Source organism: Aulostomus chinensis, chromosome 7 (genome assembly GCF_037954235.1).
Source record: "Aulostomus chinensis isolate RoL2024-O1b breed Wild chromosome 7, RoL_Achi_v1.0, whole genome shotgun sequence".
Classification (NCBI taxonomy): domain Eukaryota; kingdom Metazoa; phylum Chordata; class Actinopteri; order Syngnathiformes; family Aulostomidae; genus Aulostomus; species Aulostomus chinensis.
Window position 1 is genome coordinate 11,410,934 of NC_141326.1, and position 27,453 is coordinate 11,438,386.

Consider the following 27,453-nt stretch of genomic DNA (forward strand, 5'->3'; position numbering starts at 1 on the left):
TGTACCAATCATGCTCGCTGAATCTGCGAGGCCCACGACTATTGGGTTTGTGACAGATGTTCATCAAGACATGGACATTATGTAGCTTGTCTCTTAATTGTGACTTGCTTCAACGACTGTTTATCATTACACAGACATTTTCACACATTTTCTTTTTAGATTTTCTTTAATAAAGCACGTTTGAAAAAAATGTTTAGAACTCTGGCTTTGCTCGACCACCAATTATATATTATGTAATTTGACAGTTTTGGATGTATACCATCAAGGGAATACCACGATGCAAAAGTGAAGAAAATTCTCTACCGGTGGTAAAGCATTGCATGTAGGCGATCGTCTTGCAACTCAATAATATACAAATTCAAGGAACAGAAAGTGTCAAGCATGTAACAACATTCAACTTCTAACATGACTCAATCCTTCACAGTGGACAGTTTTTTTAATAGACTATTTGAATACTCATTTTTACAACTGCATCAATAAATTCCACAGGATCTCTGTACAGCAGCGAACATAAGCAGCTCCATATGTTCATGTAGAGATGAGTGAGAGGTGGATATTGATCGTGGAGGTCCGAGCTACTGGGAGAACTCTCCAGCGGCCACTGCTGCTGTAAAAAGAGTATTTGATCTACGGCGCTGAACCTAGTCTATAAATACACACACCAGCCACCCGGCAGCCTAGGAACAATTCTCAGGGGTCACAGGGTTAGACACAAACTCTAAATTTATGTGTGGTTGTGTGACTGTGTATTGTATGTGTGTGCCGATAAGCCAGAGATAGTCGAAGACAATGAAGACTGTAGTTTAAACTGTATTTTGAGAAGTAGTGTTTTGGGGTTTTGATGAAATTACAAAAAAAAAAAACATTGACAATTACCTCTGTTCAAAAACTAACATTGAGAACATTTCTCAGAACTTCATATGAAAACTCATAATGAGCTCATATATTGTCTCCAATTTTTTTTTCACAAATACAGTTTAAGAGGTCTAAACTGTATTTCTCTCATTTAGTTGTGTTACAATGGTTGTAATAAACCTTTTGTCTTCATAAGTTGCAGCTCACATCTTATCTTACAAATGAGCCACAAGTGCTCTCAACAGTCCAGAGTGACTAAATTCACATGCATAAATGTGCACTTGTTCATGAGGATGTCAGAATAATTTTCCTCTCCATGTGGTGAGGTGCTCATCCCAGCTGTTTCACACTTGGCTATGAGTCGATCCAGTGTGAGCTTACGGTCAGAGACCAATGATGCCAACAGAACCACATCATTTGCAAAAAGTAGTGATGCAATACTAAGCCCACTGAAATACTACCCACAAGAAACTACTTACTGCGGAGAATTCAAACACAGCTCTTGCTTTCTGTGTAATCTCTATAACCCTCAGCATCTTCTACAAAATCTCCAGAGGAACCTGGACATTGGCCTTCTCCAAATCCCAAAAAGACACGCAAACTGGATGGGAACATTCTTAGGCTCCTCAAGGGTGCAAGAGAGCGAAAATCTGGTCGGTTGGAATCTGCATGGTTCCTCTTCAATCTGAGCTTTGAATACTGGCCAAACTCTCTTCTCCAGCACCTTAGAGAAGACGGTCCCAGGAAGGCTGAGCGATATGTTACCTCTGTAATTGCACACACCCTCTGGCCCCCCCTTAAGAGGAGGGGGACAAACACCACAACCTGCCGCTTTCTCTGTACCATCTCAATTTCCATGCAGTGTTGAAGAGACATGTCATCCACAACAGCCCGTCAACATCCACAGCCTTCAGCGTTTCTTGATGGATTTGCCATTGTGGAGTTGTTTGACTACCTCTGTGATTTTGTTCAGAGAGATTCACGTCGATCCCCAATCATCTCCAGCTCTGCCTTACCTACAGATCAGTCAAGCTCAGAAGTTCCTCAGTGTATTCCTTCCACCATCCACAGAGAGGTCAACAGTGCCTGGATGGTTCCCTACTTGCTCCTCCTGAAGTCTTGAATGGTGTTCCAGAAGTGATTTGGTGTCTACCGTAAGTCCTTCTCCATATACCTCGGTATACTTAATATCTTGACACTACTCAAAAAACTGGAACCATCTTGCATATGTTCTTGTTTTTCTACAATTAAAAAAATTCCATCTAAAATATATGGCATTTTGAGAGAAGGGGGCCTGGTGTTAGACATAAGTACAAACTCACAGCTTAGGACAAAAACTCTGCAAGCCGAGCTAGAGGAGGGAAGTCGTTGCACATAAGGCTGATAAAAGTGCGTTTGCTCTCAGGTGTGTAGAGAAAGACTCAGTATTAGCCTACATTTCCCTGCTAGATGTGGGGGAAAGCATTCATGTTCTCCGGGGAACTGGGACAGCACTGAGCCACTTATCAAATTCTGGAGTAGAACACTTCCGTTGTAAAGAGAAATAAGAATCCAGAGTTCTGAGAGATAACACTATTTTTTTTTTTGCAGCAGAAGAATTGTGGGACAAAATTCTTTCAAAGCTTCAGTCCAGTGTGCGTGTGTATGTGTGTGTCAGTGGCCTTAACCACAAACCTTCAAAATGTTTGCACGTCATCCTTCAACCCCATTGGAATTTTGTACTGTAGACTCCCTCAGGGCTTTCCAGGGATATTGTGTTCATGTGCGTTGATGACTTAAGTCTTTTCAGTTCATCCTTTAGTCCAAATGGACATTTGATCCAATTTATCGCATTAAAAATAAATGGGTCGCACGGACAGAAACCCAGAAAATATAATGTCTACGTTTTTCACCGGTGCAGAGGCATAATAGTAAAACAAATATGCAAATCCCAACAATGAAATCCTAATATATACCAACAAAGATTATCAGAATGTTTGACACGTCAAAATCCCATCTGGGCTCAAACCAGGGATCTTGGTTGCTGGTGGCTTCTCTGTGGAAGTCAGATCTACAATGTCTGACTTAACAGTGTCACATCTTCAAGTGTTTCTCACTGCACAGCATGGGAGTTGGGACATCTGTTGCTGTGTCTTCCTGCTAGTAATGCAATGATTAACAAAAACAACACTAAACACGGACAAAATGTGACTCAAGCAGCTCTTCACATTCTTCATTGGTGACAGAGCAAAGCCAGAGTTCTAGTTGATAGGCTTAGCAGCCAATACCATTAAATATCCCTGCCTGATTAGTACAAGGTAGACTGTCTGTTGTATGTCATCACTAGATTTTGGGTGTTAACAAATGAGCACAGAAAACCTTCCATTATTATAAAAGCTAAATTGAACACAAAAAAAAATTAATAGACGCTGAGTTATAAGGATATTGCATTAAGCCTTAATCTAGAGGGTATTCAAAATACAGTACCAAAAGCAGAACAGGCTGGGAAGTAGAGGACTGTCTAATGTCATTGATCTTTTGACCTACTTCCAGTGGCCTCTCCCAATTACTGACCTTCAAATGTCGCCATCTCTGCATTCCAACATTTTGCAGTCAGTTAATTTCAGATCAATTTTAGTCAAATGTCGGTCTCACAAAGAATAACAAATCAGGACTTAGCCAGCTTCTATTACTCAGTATAATATACTAGACTGACATTGCAGATGACTGGAGTAAAATTAACGCAATCAAGAATACTGCAGAGCTAATACAACAACAGAGAGGGAGAAATTGTATTTTCTCATTCAGGTATAATTTCTAAAACATAACCGTCGACACAGTTTTCACTGTCAACACTGCAGAAAATGCGGCTGTCAAGGTAGTGGCCAACTGGCTAACTGGGAGGGTCAATGTGGTGCAAGCTTTTTTTTTCCTTTTTCTTTTTTTAAGGATGTCATCACCTTAATACTTTACTTGCACAACTACTTTTTGCAAGAAATGAATACCAATGCATGCATTCATGCAAATGGCCTAACTTAACTCCCCAAGTGTCCCTAAAAACATGAGTTAGTCAACTTCAAAAGCATATTACAAATTAGAGCTTACAAACTACATATTCATAATTATTCATTATTGTCTTTGTACCCCATCTCCCACCCAATGCCAGGTTAGTTCATTGACACTACATGGCACTCATTAGCTTATGCAACCACTCGTTAGCTTATGCTACCACTCATTAGATTAAGCTAACGCCCAAAGCTGCTAAAACTCTTGATTAAATAGATGTGACCTTGCCTTTGAAAAATCCTCAAAAGACATAATTTAGGCCATGTGCACACCTGGTATTAAGATGTGTCCTAATGCTGGGTATATTCACACTTGGCTTTAAAATGCATCTCCACACGTGTGTCCTGTGACTGGATCTCAGCTTCCTGCGCAGTTTGAAAATAAACATGTAAATACTTCCTTTTGGAACCTCTCTTTGGCATATTTCCCTGACCCGCTGGCTGGTCGTTTAGTTATCACAAGCAGCAGGTCTGTCAGCAAGCTCGTGTCTGTAGCATGGAACCTGAGGAGGTGAAACGCATTTCTTTGGTCCTGTGGATCCTGTAGATCAACACATCCACTCGGTCTGTCCGTGAAAATGGTAGCACTCGTGGAATTACTGTCTCGTTTTGGCTGATGTTTGGTGTTTGAGCAGACACAGAGACATTAACTGATAGTCAAGAGATATTGACTCGTAAATAAGAGAGAGAGAGCAGGGGTCTCATAAGAAGGAGATGAAAAGCAGAAGAAAGAGAAATCATGACGATGTTTGTTCCTAACAAACCAACCCCCCCCTCCAAAGATGCTTGTTGAAGCCATAATAACACCCATATATGAGCTGTTAACATGTTCAGAAATAGTAATACACTGCACTCCTGTGCTCAGCAGTGATATTTAGACTTAAACAAAGGACATCAGCTGATGAGGCAGCCTTTCTACATTGCCCAGGATGCATTCAGGACGCATTTGCGTACACACATAGTGAAAGAATGTGGCCATATTTGGACCAGACCACCTCTGAATGTTTCGGTGATCGGATGTCAGGACACATTGTGTAGCACACCTGCTATTAAGGCTGACCACTTATGATTGGATCGCTCAGGACAGATCTTAATACCAGGTCTGCAAAGGTCCTTTAGACCACGGCTGTCCTGTGTTTTCAATTTAATACACAAGTCAAATGATTACTCAGGGAGAGTGTTAGAGAATAAAGAGGATCTTTCTGAAGTGCTACTCTGCAGTGTCAACGTTAACTCAAAGCTCTGGGCTGCTGATTCTCACAGCCATGACAGAGCGAGAAGCTTGCAGCTTGAAGTTAGAACAACTGTCTTTGGCAGAAACTCACGACAGTTTTATCAGTAAAGTCACTCGAGTTAGAAGACAGAGAGAAAATATCAGCATTGGTAAATATCGGCTATCATCCAAATTAGACATGGAACACTGGCATACTGGATATCAGTAAATAAGCCAACATTATGCATCCCTCCTCTGACAGTGTGTCTTAAGTGCCGGGAATGTTCTCAATGATTTTTTTTTTTTTCTGAGCATACTGAGTGACACATTCCACTCACCCTAAAAACTATTAACTAAAGTGCACTTGTCTGTTACTCTCTTCTCTAGCTAAGCCCGACTCCACATAATGCCCTGTATTTAAAGATGACGAGCTCTTCTATCTTTGTCTGCACCGAGAACGGACGGAGACGGATGAAGCAACGTGGCAGTGTCCAATCTAAACATTTAATCATTATCTCATCAGGCTCAAAGTTTAACTAAAGAATGGATGTTTGAGGCTAATATTTTCTTTAAAAGGTCTTTTTTGTACTCCTTTTTCCCATCTTATATTTTTTCTTATTATTCCACTAGTTCTGATAGTCATACATGAATTGCATGTGTGTCAGAAGATGGATCAAGCGTACAGATGTGAAATTACCCAAATTCACCTTTTAAATTAATTAAAATGATCCCCAATTAGCCTCATGGACAATGCAGTGAGGTCAGATGACGTTTATAATGTGGTGATAACGAGTGAGTGAGCGCATCACAAAGGTTGCAGCTCTGCCTCACACCAGCGGGGCTGAACCATGCACACGATGTCACTATTAATTTCACTGCCACCCTCAAAACGATCCTTTGATTCCCCACCAATCTGGTTCACAGCCGGCAGCGTCAAGAACTGCATGTTCCCAAGACCATGTATTTACTGGGAAAGCATAGGAAAACGAAGATTAATACAGTAAATGCCATTACGGTTGTTCCTGCCACATGTATCCTTGGGTAGGTTAGTTTGATAGGTTCCCTTGGTAGGTCCAATGTACCCACCCAGATAACCACCACTCATATTAACAAATACAAGCGAGGGAATCTTTTCCGTTTCTTGACACTGTTCCTCCAAACGTCAGGTAGATACCACGCAAACAAGTGACAGCCGAGACGCAGCCCGCGTGGGGCATCGCTAACTCGCTAACGTTCCCGACGAGGGTTTACTTCACGAGGCTAACGCTAGCTAGACCCGTTAGCCACTGCCCAGGCAGACGCGCCGAGACAAAGTGGCCAAATTCCTCCAAACATTGCGTCGTTTGGGTTTTCATGAATGCCGTCCGTAATCTGAACAAAACACCTCCGCAATCACGCCAGACAACGCTGTTCATCCTAATGTGGCACACAAACGTAACCCACATTTGTTGAAGAAATACAAGTAAGCTAAAAATAGCAAGACATCCTTCACGACGTGTCGGTGTAGCAAAAGAGCAGTTAAACTTACTCGGTGTCGCCCTGGGTAGCGCTCACTTAGCCGTTTCCCAGCTCCCTTCCCAGTCCAGCGTCATAGCACGGAGTAAGGGGGACACCAGAAAGGCTGCAGCGTACGATTGGGGTCTGCAGCAGGCAGGAGAAGTTGCTCCGTCTCAACATGGAGAGAGTGGGGGTGACTGGACCCTCCTGCTGCGGTTCATCTGGCTGCTGCTGCTGCTGCTGCCGCCGCTGCTGCTGCTACGCGGGGAGCGCGGGCGACACCTGTGGCCGCAGCAGCGCATAGCACCTGCTGCACGGCCCTCCAGAGAGAGAGGGAGACTTTGACTTCCCTACTCTGTTTTTAGTCGTGACCTTGTTATCTACAACACACCAGAGCTGTGTTTTTCCATATTCATATCACACCCATGATAATTTCTTAAGCCATGCGATGTTTACATTTGCCTTTTTTATTGGATTTCCTTTTTTTTCCCCCTTGTTTTAAAATCTTATCTACATGCTGAACTTCTTTGGAAACAAGAAAAACATGTGTGACTGGAAGGGCAGTTGAACTGTAGGGACACAAGAATGACCAGTAAAATACTCCTTGAGTCTGAAACACATGGAATCACAAGACAATTACCGGTCGTCTTTCGAACTGATGAAATACATAACATTTAAGTCTGGTTGACCTTCATCAGGTATTGTGCTCGCAGGTTCAATGAAAATCTTCATGGAATGTAGCCATTGTTAATATTATTGACCTTTTAGTTTTCCAGATGGCAAGCTAAAATGTTTTTGTTTTTGTTTTAAATCAGGTTAAACTCACATAATTGTTCGTAATATGACAGACATTCTATTATTAGGTAGACATATCTATCCATCCATTTTCTTTCGCTTCTCCTGTTAAGGGTTGTGGGGTGGTGGAGCCTATCCCAGCAGTTACGGGCAAGAGGTGGGGTTCACCTTGGACAGGTCACCAGTCCATCGCAGGGCCAACACATAGAGACAGACAACCATTCACACTCACAGTCACACCTACAGTCAGTTTAGAGTATCAATCAGCCTCGTCCCCTCTTGATGTCTTTGGACTGAGGGAGGAAGCTGGAGTACCAGAGAGAACCCACACAGGAACAGGGAGAACATGCAGACTCTGCACAGAAAGATCCTGTCCCTGAGCTGCGACTCAAACCCAGAACCTTCTTGCTGTGAGGCAACAGTGCTGACCACTGCACCACCAATATCCATCCATCCATTGTCTTCCGCTTATTCCTACATTAAGGGTCGCGGGGGGCTGGAGCCTATCCCAGGGTCAATGGGCAAGAGGCGGGGTTCACCCTGGACAGGTCGCCAGTCCATCGCAGGGCCAACACATAGAGACAGACAACCATTCACACTCACAGTCACACCTACAGTCAGTTTAGAGTACCAATCAGCCTCGTCCTCTCTTGATGTCTTTGGACTGTGGGAGGAAGCTGGAGTACCAGAGAGAACCCACACAGGAACAAGGAGAACATGCAGACTCACACAGAAAGATCCCATGCCAGAGCCGGGACTCGAACCCGGAACCTTCTTGCTGTGAGGCCACAGTGCTGACCACTGCACCACCATCTGTAACAATTCATCACATTTTTTGAGGCAGTTATAGTCACAGCTGGGGAAGAATTATAAGGAAGTATTAACCTTTGTGAAATTTCTTGGAGAATATTAGGGCCAAGGATAGGGTAAAAGTTTTTTTTTTAAATATTGCAAATAAAGGGTGGCATGGTGGTGCAGTGGTCAGCACTGTCGCCTCACAGCAAGAAGGTTCCAGGTTCGAGCCCCACAGGGATCTTTCTGTGTGGAGTCTCCATGTTCTCCCTGTCCCTGTGTGGGTTCTCTCTGGTACTCCAGCTTCCTCCCACAGTTCAAAGACATCAAGAGGGGACGAGGCTGATTGATACTCTAAATCACAAGTGTCAAACTGGTCCAGTAAAGGGCCGTGTGGCTGCAGGTTTTCATTCCAACCGAGGAAAAGCATCACCTGAATCTACTTAAATCAGTCAAGCAGTGTCCATACAGCTCATTGGTTGGATCAGGTGTTGCTTTTGCTGGGTTGGAATGAAAACCTGCAGCCACACCGCCCTTTACTGGACCAGTTTGACACCCCTGCTCTAAATTGACCGTAGGTGTGACTGTGAGTGTGAATGGTTGTCTGTCTCCATGTGTTGGCCCTGTGATGGACTGGTGACCTGTCCAGGGTGAACCCCGCCAAAAGGATGGATAGATATGTCTACCTACATTGTCTATCATATTACTAACAATTATGTGAGTTTAAACTGATTTTTTTTTTAATTTTAGCTTGCCATCTGGAAAACTACCCTTCCTGGATAAGCGGAAGAAAATGGATGGATAGATGGATATTACTTCAGTGGGGTTCCCCAGACTGATCAGGCTGGTATTCACGATCAAATGCTCCCACTGTTTTTTTGTCCATTTTGCCTTCAGGGTTTACATTTAGCAATTATAAATAACATGGATGGATTGCAAATAAAGTTAAAATTTTGAGAATTAAGTTGTCAAACTGTTAGCTCTTTTGAATATGGAGAAAAAATACTTTGTGTAGAAGAACTGGTGAAATTCTTCTTCAGAAGTGGGTTTAGCTACAAAGAAATTCTTTCCCCTTTTTGCACATAAACATGTTAAGTGGGAGAACATTGAAGAGATTTTGGCAAAAATTGCATGTTCTTGGTAGGAGAAACCACACAAATGTAAAGGAAGCGGCTGCATGTTTCTCAAAATCGTCTCCAAACTTCAGTCTCAATATTTCAACCTTCTTTTTTTTTTCTTGACGTGCAAAATGAAAATACTTTTTCAGAAAAAAGAGTTGCATTTTTGTATTTTACTGCACACAGCACATTCATCAGACCTTTACTGATCTAAGCAGAATATTCAGTAAAGTCAAGCTAAGCGAGAGCTGTAAAATATTTGAATTATGCTAATATTTGCACCGCAGGCCAAACATCCCCACCATCATATACGTAACACTGTGAAGTCTTGACGCCTTTATTGTGTTCCTGCAGGTTTTAAAGGCCTCATCTTGAAAGTGAGCTGTGTGCTAACAGGGCATGAATCCTGATCTCTTTGCTGTTGTTGTTGTTGTTGTTGTTGTTGTTGTTGTTGTTGTTGTTGTTGTTTTAAGAAGATAATCTTTTAAATTCAATCATTACATTTAGCTAACATGATCATCTTTTATTTAATGAATAATTATGTACGTTAATGCCCCGTGAAGTAATTTGTATGTTTGGGCAATAAAATCCCAATTACACCGGTTTGATTGCTGTTGAACTGGTTCTACCTCTCTGAAGGCATTTTATTGCATTTCACAGCATAGGGAACAAGAAGTATCCCTCTGAATGCCAAATCTATTTTTAGAGCCATCTTGTGGATCTGAGAAACATGAAAAAAGGAGGTGGGAGGGAGGCAGGGGGGGGGGGCCTATAAGATGAGAGAAATATCAGGCTTATTGAAGCCGACATGCTGACATCCTCTGTATTACCACCACGCAAGGAGTGCCCAGCACTGTGGGAAAATTAGTGCCCTTTAAATGAGCTTCATATTGTAGCTGACCTGCTGCAGGGGATTACATTTATTTATTTATTTATTTATTTTTATACTAGAGTCTAGCTAGAGTCTTGTCTGTGGAAAAGCATTTCCCTAATATAGTCAGAAAGAGAAATTACATTATTTATTCATCCTTTGAGGAAGCACTTAGCTACCTGCATCCTCAAAGTTGCTCTGAATAATGCAGAGGTGTACCGGCTCAGTTGGCAGCATGCTCCCTTTGACCCTTCCTCAGACTAAAACTCCTTTTATAATCCGTTCCTCAGCAGTCCATCGTATCGTCAGCCTCAGATGTTCATATTTTACTGCTATAGCTTCATACCGAAACGCAAGAATCAGCTCTTGCCATATTGTCAGATATTAAGACCGTCAACCTGTGAACACACGTCATAGCCACAAGCAAACAAGAGGTTCAAATGTAATAACATCTTTAATCTCATTTAGGCTGACGAATGATAAATCCTTACTCGTTTAATGTTTCTGCATTGTACCAGCAAGCATAACAAAGAATTACAATTTGACACGTCCTTTGTGACTATATGTTCCTGTTATTATTTCCTGAAAAACAAAAGTGCTTCCAATAATTCTTACATACATAAGAATACAACAAACAAACATGGACTTCAAATACCGACATGCAAACCGCACACATCCATTTATCTAACATTAAAAAAAAAAAAAAAAAGGCGTACCCACCTCATGGAAAATTACGCCCTTTACATGTGAAAGGAAAAGAAGGGAAAAACAAAACACTTGGTTCTCCCTTGGTGGTTTTTAACATCAGAGAAATTTGACCTCTGATGAAAAAATACACGAGCTATCCTGAGCTTTCCTGTAATGTGGTCTTAGTGAGAATCAGATTTGGGCGAAATCACTCGTTGTTCCAAACTGATCGAACACCAGTGATTAAAAAAAGAGGAAAACATCTCTCACAAACACAAATGCATCCAGTGCATTATCCATACAGTGCAGACAAATACAAGAAAGGTTAAACAAAACTGAAAACCCATTCAATGAAGTCACTGCAGAACTAAAAGTAACTTACAAGGTGCAAAAATACAGAAGTATAAAAAAAGGAACTTCAGTACAGTTTTCCACACAGAGATTCTTCCTGCTTTCACGTCCACTGTAAAAGCAAAATGGAAGAGTGCCACCTCCTGGTACTGAAGCACGTTTGTTATTCAAAAAAAGGCACATTTACAAGGTAATGCAATCAATTAATTACAAGTTTTTCTTTTTTATAAAAGTGTCAGCAAATAATACCTATACAGTGTCCAACATACCTGAGCAGTAATACAGTAGTAAGAAAGCCAAACATAAAAATAGACAGCCAGAAACAGCCAACGTAATATTACACAAAACTTTAACATTATTTGGTCATTGATTATTGTATCTCTATACACTGGTCCCTCCATTAATCCAAAGGATACATGACTCCTAACCAGAACGTGACTGGTAGAAAATTAAAAAAAATAATAAAATAAAATAAATAAATACAGCTGTTGAAACTTTTCCCTTTACAAATATCTGCTCAGATTTTTGTTGAGAGTAAAGAGAGAAAGGGTCTATGTGCGGTACCCGTTGTTGTGAAAACCTTTTTTGGGCTCTACATTTTCATAAATAGAGAGTGCAGCAGTGTTTTGGTAGATTAGATCCACATTAGTTCCAGTTCTTGATCTGATGATGTCCATGGCACACTGGTTAAGGAAAACGTACTGGTCCTGTAGAGATAGCAAATAAGAAAAGGTTCATTAACCTGAAGAATCTTGATTTCAAACCACTTCTCCTGACATCTGTTGCAAAGCCCTGTGTCGTACCTCGGTCTGCACCATGAGGGGCCGGTGCATGCGCAGATCATGGACAATGCCGTACACATCCACAATGTTTTCCCTTTCAATCTGAAATATCAGATGGTCGATCGCTATGAAGGTTCCTGTGCGCCCCACACCAGCACTGAGAGTAAACAACGGAGGTCAGAGGGCAAAGGAAATAACATGAACGTGTTATTGTCATCTCAGTAATTAAGGTAGTTCTACTCTGAGAGGGCATTCTGGTCAGTCCTATGTGTGCAGGTCAACCCTTGTTCAGCCAGTTTGATTTTAAAACCATCAGTTCAGACACTGTGAGACATTTTGAGATTCAAGACTTGGTTTTTAAGTGACACTTCCCCAAAAAAAGGGTATTTTGCCTTTTGTGTACAATACTCACAATTGTGTCTGGAGCTCACAAATACACACACACACACACACACAAACATATACACACACAAATATATATCTATATATGAATAGACTCTAATTATCAACAAAAGCAAAACTGTCCAAAGTGTCCCTTTACAAACTCTCATTTGCATCGGTCATTAAATTATAATCTACATCGTCTTCATCCATTCGTAGTCTCAGTAATCCACAAACTATTAAAAAATGCCAACTATCACCCTGTCAGTTTGGCACAACTGTGAACAAGAGCAGGTTAGCATTAGTGATGTGGTGCAACCTGAAGTGTTAGCTGGTCACTCTCAAGGGTTGTTTAGCTCAATTCCAACTGTTTGTGGATGACTGAGCTGAATAAAGAAGCTGCTGATTATACCCAACGACACACTCAGAAGTTTGTAAACTTCTGCATTCCAGCAGTTTTTCTGTTGTTAGCTGTCAGTCAAAATGAGCTTTAAGCTAAATATACATGGCTGCCTCTTTCTGCATTTTGGAGTTATGAAGAAGTGAAACAGCACAGAAAAACATCTTTGTGAGCTCAGAGCACCTTTTGTGAGTATTTGGATGGCAAATTCAATTTTGAGTGAAGTATTCCCTAAAGTTAAAGCTCATTTTAAGGTGAGGGTTGGGGCAGAGGCTATTCAGAAAGAAAGAAACCCTGACGGGACCCTGAATAGATCAATGCACAAGACAAAAGATAGCAGTTCTTGCACTGATGTTAGCAATGATGATGGATACAGTTTCTACCGTTGTGCTTGTAGGAACATATTTGAGGAAATCCCACCATTAAAAGAAACCCTGCTCGTGCTGTAACTGACAACCAAACTAGTGGGATGGGCTGACTGTGCCGCGACACACTGGACCGAGCTGTCAAAGAAATGAATGTTGTAAAACTTGCAAATGCAAATTAAAATAGAACCAATGGAAACAGGCATTTTGAACCACATATTGGGGAGATCCCCAAGCCTTTTAGGCCCATTTCAGATTTGACAGGTGATCGTAAAAGAAATTCTATCCTCATGATGATTAAAAGTACGGTTAGGGTTGGTGGTAAAGGAATGAATGTGTGTGTGTGTGTGTGTGTGTGTGTGTGTGTGTGTGTGTGTGTGTGTGTGTGTGTGTGTGTGTGTGTGTGTGTGTGTGTGTGTGTGTCGTGTCAGACCTGCAGTGGACTACAGTAGGAGAGTTTCTGGAGTATTGGTCCATGTGCTCTCTGACCAAATGTCTGAAGCTGATGAGGAGCTCAGGGGTTTCCGGGACCCCATGGTCTGGCCAGGCCGTGAAGTGGAAGTGACGAACTGAACGAGTCTCTGCTGTTTTCACCTGAGGACATGTTGGAGCACTCATGTGTAGTCACGATAGCACTTTGTGAAACAGTAGCTGCACATCCCTTCATTATTAGCAAGTGCTGAGTTATTACATTTGTTCACCCGTACCAGTCCTGATGTTGATTCCACGTTACATCTTGGTACTTACATTTTTAATGTCAAAGTCCCTGATGGTCCAGTCATCAAGTGGTATTTCAGAGGTTGTTGTCACAGTGATGTATTCAAAGTGCTTCATGCCTGAATGCCAGTACTGCTCACATTTCACCTGGAAAGCAACATAATGATGGCACTGTAACAGACTTCAAAATTAATATTCAGATTACAGGCCACTGTCCACCAAAGCCACAAGATGTCATTAAAAATGGATTTGGCTGGGATGGAGTTTCCGAACTTCCATCGTCCAACCAAAGAGAATCAAAATTTTTGAGTTTTCAAACATGCTGTCAAGCCACTGCCAGGGAACCTGTAATGTCCTAGGCAGAGGTAAATAAATTCGATCCAGCAATTATGTTGCTGGCCTAGACAAGTGATTAGCATAATCATTAAGGTCAGGTTGCAGTGCTTCATTTAATATGCTGGGCCTTGCTTGGGGGACATTTCATGAGGACTTCAGTTTTAGCTTTATCTTTCTGACAGACAAGCACTTGTTAACCAAAGATATCAGCCAAAGTCAAAACTCAAGGGCACTTGGAGAGCACATACCCTCACCAAGGTGAACTTTCGACCACTGGCACTTTCATACTTAGGCCCTAATTAAAGCTGCATGCAGTGATGAGCGGGCCCTCACACCCCCTCTCATGGCTCAGTTTACGGCTGGTCCATAGAGCGCAAGAGAGGGGAAACCTTATAGTCTTTGGATTTTGCATGAAGGAGCAGGATAATGCATCTACTGTTGTACAAATATAATTTCCAGTATCCACCATGTGGTTCTAGCTAAATATGTGTCATTTGAAAAATATCTGACCACGTTTGTCCACTTCGGATGAACAGTTTTGTGTTCCATGGCAAAGTTTGCCACATCATCACAGTAACACTGCTAAACAAAAGCTTCTTGGCAACAAATATCACTTCCTGAAAATATGGGAGGTAACTGAAGGGCACTTACAGAGTACATTCCTCAACCGAGGTGAATGCAACCAAAGCTAAAGTTTAAAAAATGCTGTGTCTTTCTTATAAAAGGACCGGCTGAATCCCAATAACAATCAGAAAAACAGATATTTAGTAATATTTTGCCAGAGGTAATGAATCAAGTTATAGAATTGAATTCCTGTAAACATTTAGCAGTTAAAGACCACACCACGTGTACCTTTCATTTTGTGTTTGATACACCTTTCCCATATCTAAATGCGATCAACTATTCATAACACGACTTGAAAATTCCGACAGGCAGTGAGGAATAAGAGGCAAAAAAAAGACACAACTGTTAAAACACCAAGGCAGGTGATTAATACACACATTCTGAGGATGTAGTGTTCTTAAGGGCGTTGGTGTGTTTGTGCACACACTCGTCCATGCTAGGTGTGGTGCCATGCATTTCTACTCACTCTTCCCTGTTCATTGCAGCGTGTCAGCATGACCAGGGTCTGGACATTCTTCTCCCAGATCATCCTCCAGAACTCGCTGACCGTCCCAGGCAAAGGACCCTGAGCTGCAATAAACTCCTTCCTGGAGTTGTAACCCTGCCAAGGAAAACAGCGGCCCAAGACAAACATCCACTCTGTTCACATTTCCAAGACATTGTTTCAAACATCAGTGTAAATGAAGGCATAATATTCAACACAGAATGGCATGAAGCAAAAGAATGAGCAGCTAAGAGCTGTATTAATGGTGAAGCAATGACCGAGTGTCAGTACGCACCGGCATGTAGTTAGCATTGATGTAGTCGTCATATGGACTCCCATGAATAATAGAGAGTCTCACCCTAGAGGAATCATCTAGGAGGTGAGAGAAGAGTGCAGATTAAACCAAATGGTATCAGCTATGATGGCGGATGATATGGAGAGGGTTATTGTTGAGAGCGGCAGAGGTGGAGTTGTGAAAGGCCACTCACAGGGAAGCACGTTGTTGTAGCGGTTCTTGGGCTTGTTCTCCTGATTCTGAGCGTGTGTTTTCGACTGACCCGTACCAACCAGCCTCAGGTCCTGTGCAATACAGAAACCAGTTGATTGTGACTGATGGGTGGTTGTGAGAGTGCTTGCACGGATCCACAAAAGCCTCTCTCTAACAACCAGAAGCTTTCAGACTCATACTAACCCCAATATATAAATCCTTATTTTTAAATCTTCAGTTATGGATAACCATATTAATGGATCATGAGTCATTCACTGTTGAAGTTGGTTTTTTTTTTTTACCTCAAACTCTTCAGCAAAGCCACAGTTGGAGTCCGCCCGCTGCTTCTTGTAGTAAACCTCGTAGTCCTCCACCCTCACTGCCGCGTTTCTGCTCAGATGAAGAGTAATGTGTTTTGTTCAGAAAATCACTGACTTGCTGTTCCTGTCCCAGCCTGTGATGGAGTTCGTGATTTAAAATGTTCATACTTACACTTTGGCTCTGGAAAAAGAAAGAAGAAAAGAAATATTTAGCATTATGTTTTTCTTTTAGGAGCATAACATGGTTAAAAGAGAAACTGTACCTCATGGAATGAATGTGGATGTCTGATGACTCCTTGTGGGATATCCTACAGTGCAAAGATAATGACTTTACAGTGCTGTCATGCAAACAGTCTCTCTTAATTTTTCTATTTTTTTTAATCAGCATTGATGACTGCAGCAAACCTTTTCCAGTAGATAATGAAGCCAATCAGGATGATGAAGAGAATGCAGAAAATTCCCAAACTTGCACCAACAGCAAGGGCAATGACAACTAAAATTTCAGGGGGTGAACAAAGGCCAGTGAGCATTTATTCACATGTCAGGAACTTTGAATAATGAGTGGGGTACCTATGTTCGGTGGGAGCTCTATCGGCGGGTAGAAATAAGTTGTTGAGAACAACGATCTCTGATCGTTTACAAGCTTGTTTTCCAGACTCATTTGGGTGAAGAGAACAATGGCATATCTGCAAGATTAGAAAAATCTCCGTCAGTTTAGGTCTCAAACTTACTGGATGGACTTACATGACAACCTCCTTACACAAGATAAGATAAGTTAAGATAAGATAAGACAGGATAAGACAAGATAAGTTAAGATAAGACAGACTAAGACCAGATAAGATAAGGCAGGATAAGATAAGGTCAGAACTCATTTATGAAAATAAATTACTCCATTGTTCTTACTTTGCAACATCATTAATGAGTACTAACTCACAAAGTCATCACTTTACAGTACATTCACTGACATATTATTATGAATATCTGTAATACAATATGGTTTAAAGTCTCACTGGTATTTTCCCTTGGCGTGAAGGGCACCGTTGGTGTAGCCCTCCCATGTAGACCCATCCCCTATGTCTATGAGCAGACGGTCCTCTTTACTGCGTGATTGAACGTTTCTCTCTCTGACTGTCGCCAGGTACACCGGAGTCGCCTTCTCACTCCACTGTTTATAGGTTTTTCCCAAATACTTGCTCAGATTCGAAGTGTTGACACCTGAGAGAACAAGAATGGCAGAAAATAGGATTTAACAGACAAATGTTCTCACCTTATGTAAGTGATATCCCTGACGCTAAGAGGAGAAAGAGACACCAACCGGAGAGACTGTTCGCCACCAACACACCAAAATGAGTGATTGGCCCACTCGTGTTGACCAGCAGGCTGGAATTGATCTGAATAGAGAACCTATCATGGGCCTTCTGATCCACCGTCACCAGTGAGGTAAAGTTTTCTGGAATTGGCGGGTCTGTGCAAAAAATGTAAAAAGAATACTTGCCTCAAGTATCGGTTTTGTGATTGTACTGTCCTGCAGGAATGATGTCCTACCTGTGATGCCCGTCCAGCAGGGCAGAGACACAGCAGTACTGGGTCGTCCACAGCTCAGTGTCTCCACCCTCAGCCTGTATTCAGTATGGTGACTGAGGTCGGAGATAGTGTAACTACACCTTGGGGTGCAGCTGCTCGTAATGTTGACGATCTCCATGTTCTTTGCCGTGATCTGTAAGCTGTGATACTGGCCACGGGGTTTGATCCAGGAGATGTTGATTTCTGCATCCGCATGGTTTGGACCTTCACACGTTAAATTTTTCACCGGGCTTGCATCTGACATATTAAACAGAAACAATAAATGAATACATTTTCAACGTAGTGTCAATCTTTCTTAAACTTCAGCAATTTTGCATTTTGTTTCTACTGTAGGGACAGGCAAACTTTTTGAAAAGTATGCTAAATGTCTATCCTCCCAAGAGACAGGCAAGAATACAGATATCCTTCCCTCCTCCTGTGCGCATATTAGGACTGGTTGACCACTAGTTTAATTAGTAAAATGAATGGTAGTAGGTGGTAAGTGTTAGAATGACACAAGCATAATCCTCCTCATCTTTCCTTTCAAAGTCAGCCATGATGAGGTGGCTCTTCCAGTCATCAAAAGTTTTGTTTGGTTGGTCAAAATTACAATCATTCATCAATGAATAGTTTTCACAGCTATAAGTGTGATTCCTCAGTTACAACACCTTTTAATCTTAAATGGTAATTTCATTAAAAAAAAAAATTGTGTGCACAATCCTAGTTTCATCCCTGAAAGCAATGACTGTTTTAGAGAAAAGTGTATTTGATGACATCGGAGAGGGGTATGCTAACACTTTCCATCCACTGCCATTTATTGTGCAAAGCTAACTAGCAGTTAGTTGTTCCCCGTGGGTCTCAGCTCTATGATGAACACACAGAGGAGAGAAGGGCATCTATCTTCTTGTCGGGCTCTGAAAATGATGGTAAATAAGCTTATTCAAAAAAAAAAATTGGTGTATCCCTTTAACTTTCACACTCAACAACTTTAACTCTCAACAAAATCATTACAAAATGTTCGTAAAATCATCCCTAAAATATACTTTGTTATTGTTCACCAATCAAATGTTTTGTTTTGTCCATACTTGTGCAGTTTGAAATCCATCTCAAATCAGCTTGTGTGCCATCTGAAGTCTCCGTGGTGATGGTCAGGTTATAACTGCTACCAGGAATCAGGCCATCGATGACGTACTCAGTATTACTCGTCACGATACTGTCAGGGATGCCCCAGTAGGAGCGCTGCCAGGTCAAATTGTAACGATAACTCTCCTGGTAGTCGTCAGGCTCAGTCCACCTGACAGTGATGTTTTCCTCTTCTGTAGAAATGTCAGTAAACTCTGCACTCAGGGGTCCTGATTATTTGGAATAGATGCACATGTTAACCCACACAGCAAAACAGAGGCAGACACGGTGTTCGTGTTAAAGAAATAAAACGCATACTTGTGGTGACCAAATAGCTGTGAACTGTGTCACTCTTGAAACCCATGGCACCCACTGTTGCCACGGAGATATTATAGGATGTCCCAGACTGCAGGGATGTGAAGTTATAACTGTTGCTTTTGGTACTGATATATCCACCTTCCTGGGACGGTGTGTTTGTTAGTTGGTAGCTGAACGATGCACCCGTCATCAGTGGAGCTTCCGACCATGTGATGTCGATCGAGCTGGTGGTCTTCATCAGGATCTCAATTGGCCCAGGCGGGTTAGGAACTTGGGGATGAAATTGCAGCAAGAAATCTATAATAACAAGCTAAAACAGCATTTTTTTTAAAGGTGCATTGTCTGCATACTTTTATGACTTCTGGTAATTTTCAGAAGCATTCCGTGACTTTATTACTGTAAAAATTCCACCATATCTTTTTATAAATGTTGCTTATGTACCATTATCTTTCCACAGCATCCGCCATTGGTTGCATCCAATCTTTATACACAATAAAATTTCAATGCAATATTATGGGATGCTGCTCTAAGCGACAATGATTTACACTTTGCAATTATTTTCCTACCTTAGATGAAATCAGTGTTTCACAAGGGTTTTTTATGCATCATATTCGTTCTGCTCACGATTGACAGAGGGGTGGATGGATCCTGCTAACGGAGCTCAACACTGAGGTTTCGGAAATGAAAACCCCATTCATAATTTCCTCAGAGAATCTGATCACTGGCCACGAGGTTAAACAATCATGCTTGTGTCGAATCCTCAAATTTTTACGATATCAAGCTTATTTCAAGGAAAACTGACTTTATTATCAGTGTTAATGAGAATTACTTCATTACCTACCTCTACCTCTTAAAATGTCAGGTTGACTTGCTGCTACGACTGAACTCTGAAGTTGTTTATGTTGTTCTTTTTTCCTGTTTGCTCAGAATCAAATATTTTCTCCATCAATCTCTCACCCCTTCTATCGTTATCTTTGTCTCTGTCACTTTCTTTCTTTATCCATCTTTGACTCTGTCTCAGTTTCTGGCTTTCTTTTCCCCAACTAGTCGAAGCAGACGGCCACGACCCAACAGCGCTCGGGTCAGCTCGGCGTTTCTGTCCATCAAAAGGAAGGTTTTAGAGCTTGCTCATGGGGAACGGCTGGGTTTACATTTTTTTGAAAGGGTCAGGTTCTCGACTTTGTAAACTGTAAAGAGATAACTTGTATTGTGATTTGGCGCCACACAAATTAAATGGTCTTACTTTATACTCTTGAAATCGGGGATTTTCTGAAACATCAAAGTAAAAATGAAGTGGAAATTTGAAAGGTGGGTGTCCACTGCTGAGCACTAATCATGGAGGACCTTTGCATGTCCACTGTGAGAACACTGTGTACTTGAAAGCACCACCAAGGTTTGAAGAACCGCTGCACTGCCAACTACATCATAGCACATGGAAATTGGAGTACAAACTATGAAGGCAAAAGATTTTAGGTACATGTCACGCAATGTTCAGCAGGTGAAGGCAGTACTATCAATCACTTCACATGCATGAAGTACTACAGTCTGATTTCTTAGAAAGCTTTGGAAAATGTTCCACAATAATATATGAAACAAAATGAGTGAAATTGTTCCAACTTGCACGTAATGGCCTGGATCAGCGGCTAATGGATTGCACCCACTAGTAGAATCATGTTTCGCACAGATTGAGCACACACCATCTGCCCCGTTTTAGCATCCTATCCACAAAAGAATTTGCTCTAATCATATGATGGCGCTAACACACCCACAAATTGGTCGCTGAGCGCTATTTGCATCCCTAATTTCAATAATTACAATGACCTTATAAAAATTCACTTTTTGTTCTCATTTTAAGACTCCCGTGTTACCAGATGTGCTTTGTGTAGTGATGTATTGTGTGCGAATGGAAAGACGACTGCTGGTCTGTGAATTAGATGGTATTTGCGATGAGGCTTATTTGTGCAGAAAAGGGGCAGGTTTATTGCAAGGGGCAAGTTTATGCATCAAGCATGTGCTTTGTGGATCGCCCACTTATTTTTCTTTTAGAAATGTTTAACAGCTACACAAGTAGAGCAATCCATTCGTAGATCCAACCCTCAGGTTATTTGGCTAACGGCTGCGAATAAATGAACACTCTACTCACAGGTGGCATTAGCAACAAATTCAGACGACGCGTTGAAGGGTCCGCTGTGTGAGGTCACCATGGCCGCGTACAGTCTTCCAGCTGACAGGTTCTCCACCAGCAAGGAATTATTGGTATTGTTGATCTCATACTGCTCGACGACCGTTGAGGAGATGTTGACATGAACAGTGTAATATTCCACATGTCCCGGGGGATCTGGCCATGACACCAGGATGGAGCTGTTGGAACTGTGGCTGGAGACACTCGGCTGCACCACCTCAGGTTCTGTTAAGGGGGAGGATGAATTATGAACAACCACCTTGACATGTTGAAATAAAGAAAAATCAAACTTGAAGTCTTACTAGTGTATTGAGAGATGCAAGTAGCCCCTCCCTCTGTGCCATCCTCAGCTCGGACAGTAACACAGAAGGTGTAGTTGGTCCCGGGTGTCAGCTCTGAGATCTGAGCAACTTCTTTTGCCAGAGTTGTGCTTTCAGGCCTAAAGCCAGTTGTCTCTATCTTATATTTATATTCAGACTTGTACTCTAGTGGTTTCAGCCAATCCAGACGTACAGCAGTAGAGTTCAAGGTTTCACCCATCAGATTGTTTATTGTGTATGGTCCTACAAACAGAGGAGAGCTTGTTACTTTAAATGTTGAATACTGAGGAAATATCCAGTTTTGGTTGAATGATCAATGACTGTTTTACTCATTTACTCTCTCTATTCTTGGAAGATGTTTTATATACAGTATACATACGTGTGAAGTAGGACTTCGTCAAAGGTGCTGCCAGAGTGCCATCTGGTGTTCGTGTTGAGACGGTGAAGCTGTAGTTGCTCCCAGAGAGGAGGCCTGGGACTGTGTGGGTGGTGTTGAAGACTATGTAGGACCATGAAACCGATGCATTGGTGACCTGGACCAGATACGAGTCACTAAACTTGCTCACCAGGTGTTTCCACACCAAGGTCACGGTGTTGGTGGTGATTTCTGTCTGTTGCAACTGGGTCACTGGCTCTGGTTCTGAGAGAAAAAGACAGAGGAGAGTCAGATTTGATATGTGACAGAAGAAAGAAAGAAGAAGAAAATCTCTGGTTACACACACAAGTCAGTGTGTTATATTGGCTCATAAAGCATCTTACATTTAATTATCTTGTGTGTCAAAGACATTGCAATAAATGACACTAAAATAAAAGCATCTGATGGCAACATTCAATTCTTTTATTCAACATCTCTATTTGATGTTAACTACTAAACGTATACTTCTTTTTGGAAATGTTTGGAAGATTTCACTTGGAAACGTATCCCTGAAACTATACTGCAAAAAACTGATAAGGAACAAGACCTGCAAATGTGAAATAATGATCACATGATTAAAGTCAAACATCGTATAACGAAGAGAGGAATGCCTTCATTCATCCAAACTGACAGCTGCCTCAGTAAACCAGCGCAACTTTGTCACTGTTACAGTCAACTAATGTGAATTTTGCTGCAAAGAAGCTACACGTTTTAACCACACACATACACGCACACGCAAACACACACATGCACGCATGCACACACACACACACACACACACACACACACACTCATCTAACACATTTATATCAGCACAGAAGAGCTATTATCCTCACAGTTTATATGTGGGCACCAAAGATTAATGCCCACGATCAAATGGTCACTCCTTGTGCCAGACTGACGTCAAAGGGAAGTTTACCTTTGACCTTTGGAATTTAACCCTCCATTATTGTATCCGCCTTTGTGGGAATGTTTGAGTTATGACCTGTTTTATGAGGTCACAAAGACCTTTGACAAAAAAAAAACATTTTCCTCGAGGTGCTCGTGAGCCTTGTAGAGCCCCAACGCCTCACACACTCCTGCTGTGTTCAAGTGTGTGTCTGACTTACTGGTGTAGTTTTCAGCAACCACCGATGTGCTTTCATAGCCCAGCAGGCCAACTGTCACAACAGAAATCCTGTACAGGGTTCCAGGGTGGAGATTGTCTAGCAGGAACCAATATTTTTGGACTGTGAAAGAACCTTTAATGCTGGACACACTAAAGTTGTACTGATTATGATCCATGTCATCTGGGGGGGGCCAGGTAAAGTTGATGGACTCCATTGTCTGAAAGTCCACAGTAATGGGGCCTGGAGGGTTGGGAACTGCACAAGAGAAAGAACAGGCAGTTACAACACACCGCACATTTATCAGATTCATGTCATGATGATGATGTCACTCACTGGTGGCATCACAAACTTCTGGACTGTGGTTCTCCTCCGGCCCACTTTCGGTGGTCACCACCACACAGTACCGCACTCCTGGTGTCAGGCCCTTAAAGACTGTTTTTACTGTTGTGTTATTTAGGTTCTTGTTGGAGCTGATCGTCTGGGAGTCTCTGCTCAGCTGGACAGAGTAAGAGTCCACTTGGCCCAAGGCAGGGCTCCAAGTCACCGACATGTTAGTCGTGCTCCCAACAGTGACAACGCCAGAAACTACCTCAGGCACTGGAAGGAAAGATACATTTAAGGTCATTATATATTTAGGGAATATTTTTATTTTAAATGAAACACTGGGGAACTTCGCGAAATGTACAGGGTTGGTTATTATTAGCCTAACAACTATAACACACAGCCTGTAAAATTTCGATGTAATCTTACTAAAATTGAGAATCTATACCACATGCATGAGGGGTACTACACCGAAATTCAGCTTATTTTACAATATTTTGAACTTGAAATATGAACAGGAGGGACATTGTTTCAACCTTCATGAGAATACCATATGTAACTGGGATGGAAGTAAAAAAAAAAATCCCCTTTACTGATTTCTACATCTTTATTCAAAGACAATGTCTCATACCAAACAATTTTCAGGACGTACTTGTGTATACTAATGTGCTTTTGACGCTGGACTTCACACTGTCTACAACTGTGAACACCTCAATTCTGTACTGTTTTCCAGGGATCAGATTGGAGAAAGTGTAGTTTTCTGTTTTAGTTGAAACATTCTGAATCATCTCAGCATCCTGGAGCAGAATCAGCAGGTAGGAGTAAGAAGCCTTATGATCGTCTTGTCTACGCCACCTCAGCTGGATGACAGTAGTGTTCACATACGTCTTATTGAGTTCAGTCACAGCTTCGGGCACTGCAGCAAACAGAGCAGAGGGTTATATAAGAGTGAAGACCATAATGGACAAGTTTAACTTTGATCATGTATCTGGATGGTAAAGGTTTGTACACTGGAAAGGCCTTACTTGTGTAACTGAATGTCCGTTCCACTGTGGATTGACTTCCTTCTGCTGCTATTGTTGTAACAGTGATATCATATCTAGTTCCTGGCTCCAGCTCTTGTACATCAGTGTTGTTATCACTGACTGTTTGGTTTTTAACAAGTGATCCTGTAGTGTTGTAAGTTAGAATCATGTATGTATAATATGGCTGCACATCCTGCGGGTACGACCATTCCACTTTTATTGAGGTGGTGTTACTTGGGCTGGCGATAATGTTCAACACAGGGTTGGGAACTACAAACAACAAGCAAAGACATTTTTTTTAATTTAAAACGTATTAAAGTAAGAAGGTACCTCTATATGCTGACACACTTCTACATGCTTTGGTCTTGTGGTTCTTACGGGTGTAGGCAGATACAGTGACAGGCAGGCTCCGGAAATTTTGGGGTCCAATTGTTTCCACAGTTATATTGTAGAAAGTTCCGGGGGAGAGCGAGGAAAGCACCGTGCTATTACTGGCGCTATTGGTTTGTTTGTCACCACCTGGGAGCTGGTAGGTGATGCTGTAGCTGATGTTTGGAGCACCCTCCATCCTGTCAGGAGTCTCCCATTGAAGATGGAGAGATGTAGTTGTCCTCTCACTGACACTGATGGAGCCAGGAGGTGTGGGAACTGAGAGGTATGAGGGACACTTTAAGCTTCATGTTATTATATAATCGATAAACAGACCAGAGGTGCTTCCTTATTGGAGGTATTTACGGCAGGATAAGTTACTTACTGGTAGCAAATGAGAATGTGTCTGATGTGCTGCTGAGGTTTCCAGCGACAGCTGTCACCGTCACGTCAAAGACTCTCCCAGGGTGTAAAGCAGTCAAGTTGGCTGCTGTGTTGCTACAGGAATACGTCTGATCCACATTGGAGACGTTCACCTGGTAATAATCAGCCCTCCCACTAGGCAGGGTCCAGGTGATGCTCAGGTGAGCAGTTCCTCGTTTTGTAACCTGGATGTCCACGGGCCTCTCAGGTTCTGAAAGACAGTAGAAGGTTCGGTAAAGCAGAAGATCCAGTCGTAGTAGCTCGACATGTCTTGAAACAGTCAAATGTTAGGAAATACTTTACTTCTAATCAATATATTCTGGTAAAAGTATATTTAGTTTTAGCTTCTTTCTTCTTCTTCTGTCGTTGTTGATTAATCCTTCCCTAACATGGACCTACTTGTGAAGGCAGTTATTGAGGTTTGTTCCCCCTCATTTAAGATCTCCCCTGCTACAGCAGCCACCGTCATGTAGTACCGGGATCCAGGGATCAGATCTTTGAGAGTAAAGGTGGTCTCAGTGGTTGTTTCATTGATCGTGTGTCCCTCCCCAGTCCATCTAAGTATATACGAGGTAGCGCCGCCATCCGGTGCAGTCCAGTTCAGAGTCACAGATGATGTTGTGACTTCAGTGATTCTGAGATTTGTGACTGCAGAAGGTTCTACGAGCAGGATGAGAGGAATTCTTACTACACAGTTGTTATATCAAAACCAGTAATAACCTCGTAAAATAAAAAAAAGCACCTTATGTTGATATTATTGCATTTTCCAAAATTTCATGCAAATAAAAAACATTTGGAGAGACAGTGCATTTTCAACTCAAAGGCTGAGAAAATGTGTTTTATGTCTAACAGAGTTAAAAGTGGAGGGATCTCCTGTTTTCTTCTCTCCAGCAACGCAAAGGAGTGTGATTGTGCAGCTTGTTCCAGAGATCAAGTTTGATAACACAGCACAGGAAACATATGTGTATGTGATCAGTGGCGCTCCAACACTGTGCCCCATCACCCTGAAGCTTAACGCCTCTCTGGCAGGTTTGCGCCGGCTCAGTCAGATAGAGGAGGTTGATGACACCTGGCTCTAATGCAGAGGAGAGGAAACACACCGAGTGCTGCCATTTCAGTGCGAATGATGTTTCTGACCACTTAGACCAGAAAAGAGTCCTAAACCCCAGAGATAAGTGACTGAACGTCTTGTTCCCTCCTCTCAAAGTCAGCGGGTTGGCTCAAAATACAGTATGGGGTTCAAACTAACCACGTATTTTTTTGTCGTACTTCATGAAGTAGATCAGTAAATAATTGAGAATTTCGAAGCTTTCATGTGTCCTAAAACGGTAGCTTAACAAAAACCCTGAGGTCGTTACAGAGTGAAATTAAATGTCATCGCGATGAAAGCAGAAGCGTGAAGCTACCTGAGGTGACACTGAAGTCACGAGCCTGTGATACAGTTCGCGCACGGCAGAATGTTAGCTTCACACTGCCAAGAGTTGCATTTACGCTTAAAAACACATCGAAGTGGTGTTCGTTTGTGGAGACGATCTGTTTTTCTTTTGTTTACCAAAAATAGAATTTTCGGCAGTCATCACAAACAGAATGTAAATTTCAAACTTGCTAACTTTCTAATTGAATCCATCCAGGATGAGGAGAAAATGAACCTGTTGAAGCTCCACAAAAGCAATGGCTGATAGGGAGAATCTTCTCAATTTTTAATATTCTGTGCTTCAACATTGTCATTTTTGTATATTCATGTTTCTAGGCTATTACCATTCTTACGTCTTTACAGCAATACAACAATAAACTGAGGAGCAGACGCACTTTCATGTGCTTGTCATACTTACGGGTGTAGGCAGATACAGTGACAGGCAGGCTCCGGAAATTTTGGGGTCCAATTGTTTCCACAGTTATATTGTAGAAAGTTCCGGGGGAGAGCGAGGAAAGCACCGTGCTATTACTGGCGCTATTGGTTTGTTTGTCACCACCTGGGAGCTGGTAGGTGATGCTGTAGCTGATGTTTGGAGCACCCTCCATCCTGTCAGGAGTCTCCCATTGAAGATGGAGAGATGTAGTTGTCCTCTCACTGACACTGATGGAGCCAGGAGGTGTGGGAACTGAGAGGTATGAGGGACACTTTTAGTTTTATCCTTTAATATTTGCTGATGTAACTCTAACACAT

The 27,453-nt window shown here is 42.0% G+C and overlaps 2 protein-coding genes across 4 annotated transcripts in view; both read right to left on the reverse strand.

The window, feature by feature from the left end:
- Positions 1–6,845, reverse strand: part of osbpl5 (oxysterol binding protein-like 5) — a 43,079-nt gene extending 36,234 nt beyond the window's left edge. For both annotated transcript variants that reach the window (XM_086208391.1, XM_086208390.1), the window contains exon 1: positions 6,641–6,845. The gene's annotated coding sequence lies outside the window, so the exon portion shown is untranslated. The remainder of the gene's footprint in view (positions 1–6,640) is intronic.
- A 3,816-nt stretch (positions 6,846–10,661) lies between these two features.
- Positions 10,662–27,453, reverse strand: part of LOC147258513 (receptor-type tyrosine-protein phosphatase eta-like) — a 35,923-nt gene continuing 19,131 nt past the window's right edge. Inside the window, exons 6-32 of one of the 2 annotated variants that reach the window (XM_086208393.1) lie at positions 27,119–27,388; positions 25,686–25,946; positions 25,249–25,497; positions 24,873–25,142; positions 24,495–24,764; positions 24,122–24,385; positions 23,482–23,745; positions 23,149–23,403; positions 22,004–22,264; positions 21,607–21,867; positions 21,266–21,529; positions 19,123–19,392; positions 18,768–19,034; positions 17,665–17,940; positions 17,435–17,584; positions 17,130–17,334; positions 16,690–16,805; positions 16,525–16,612; positions 16,383–16,427; positions 16,102–16,189; positions 15,801–15,891; positions 15,608–15,684; positions 15,295–15,429; positions 13,899–14,015; positions 13,585–13,745; positions 12,027–12,162; positions 10,662–11,930 (exon numbers count right to left, since the gene is read on the reverse strand). In XM_086208393.1, the coding sequence (XP_086064519.1) occupies positions 11,775–11,930; positions 12,027–12,162; positions 13,585–13,745; positions 13,899–14,015; positions 15,295–15,429; positions 15,608–15,684; positions 15,801–15,891; positions 16,102–16,189; positions 16,383–16,427; positions 16,525–16,612; positions 16,690–16,805; positions 17,130–17,334; positions 17,435–17,584; positions 17,665–17,940; positions 18,768–19,034; positions 19,123–19,392; positions 21,266–21,529; positions 21,607–21,867; positions 22,004–22,264; positions 23,149–23,403; positions 23,482–23,745; positions 24,122–24,385; positions 24,495–24,764; positions 24,873–25,142; positions 25,249–25,497; positions 25,686–25,946; positions 27,119–27,388 (5,267 nt within the window). In that variant the 3' untranslated portion in view covers positions 10,662–11,774. Of the gene's footprint in view, positions 11,931–12,026; positions 12,163–13,584; positions 13,746–13,898; positions 14,016–15,294; positions 15,430–15,607; positions 15,685–15,800; positions 15,892–16,101; positions 16,301–16,382; positions 16,428–16,524; positions 16,613–16,689; positions 16,806–17,129; positions 17,335–17,434; positions 17,585–17,664; positions 17,941–18,767; positions 19,035–19,122; positions 19,393–21,265; positions 21,530–21,606; positions 21,868–22,003; positions 22,265–23,148; positions 23,404–23,481; positions 23,746–24,121; positions 24,386–24,494; positions 24,765–24,872; positions 25,143–25,248; positions 25,498–25,685; positions 25,947–27,118; positions 27,389–27,453 lie in introns of those variants that run through there. The other variant, XM_086208392.1, reaches the window with a different exon arrangement.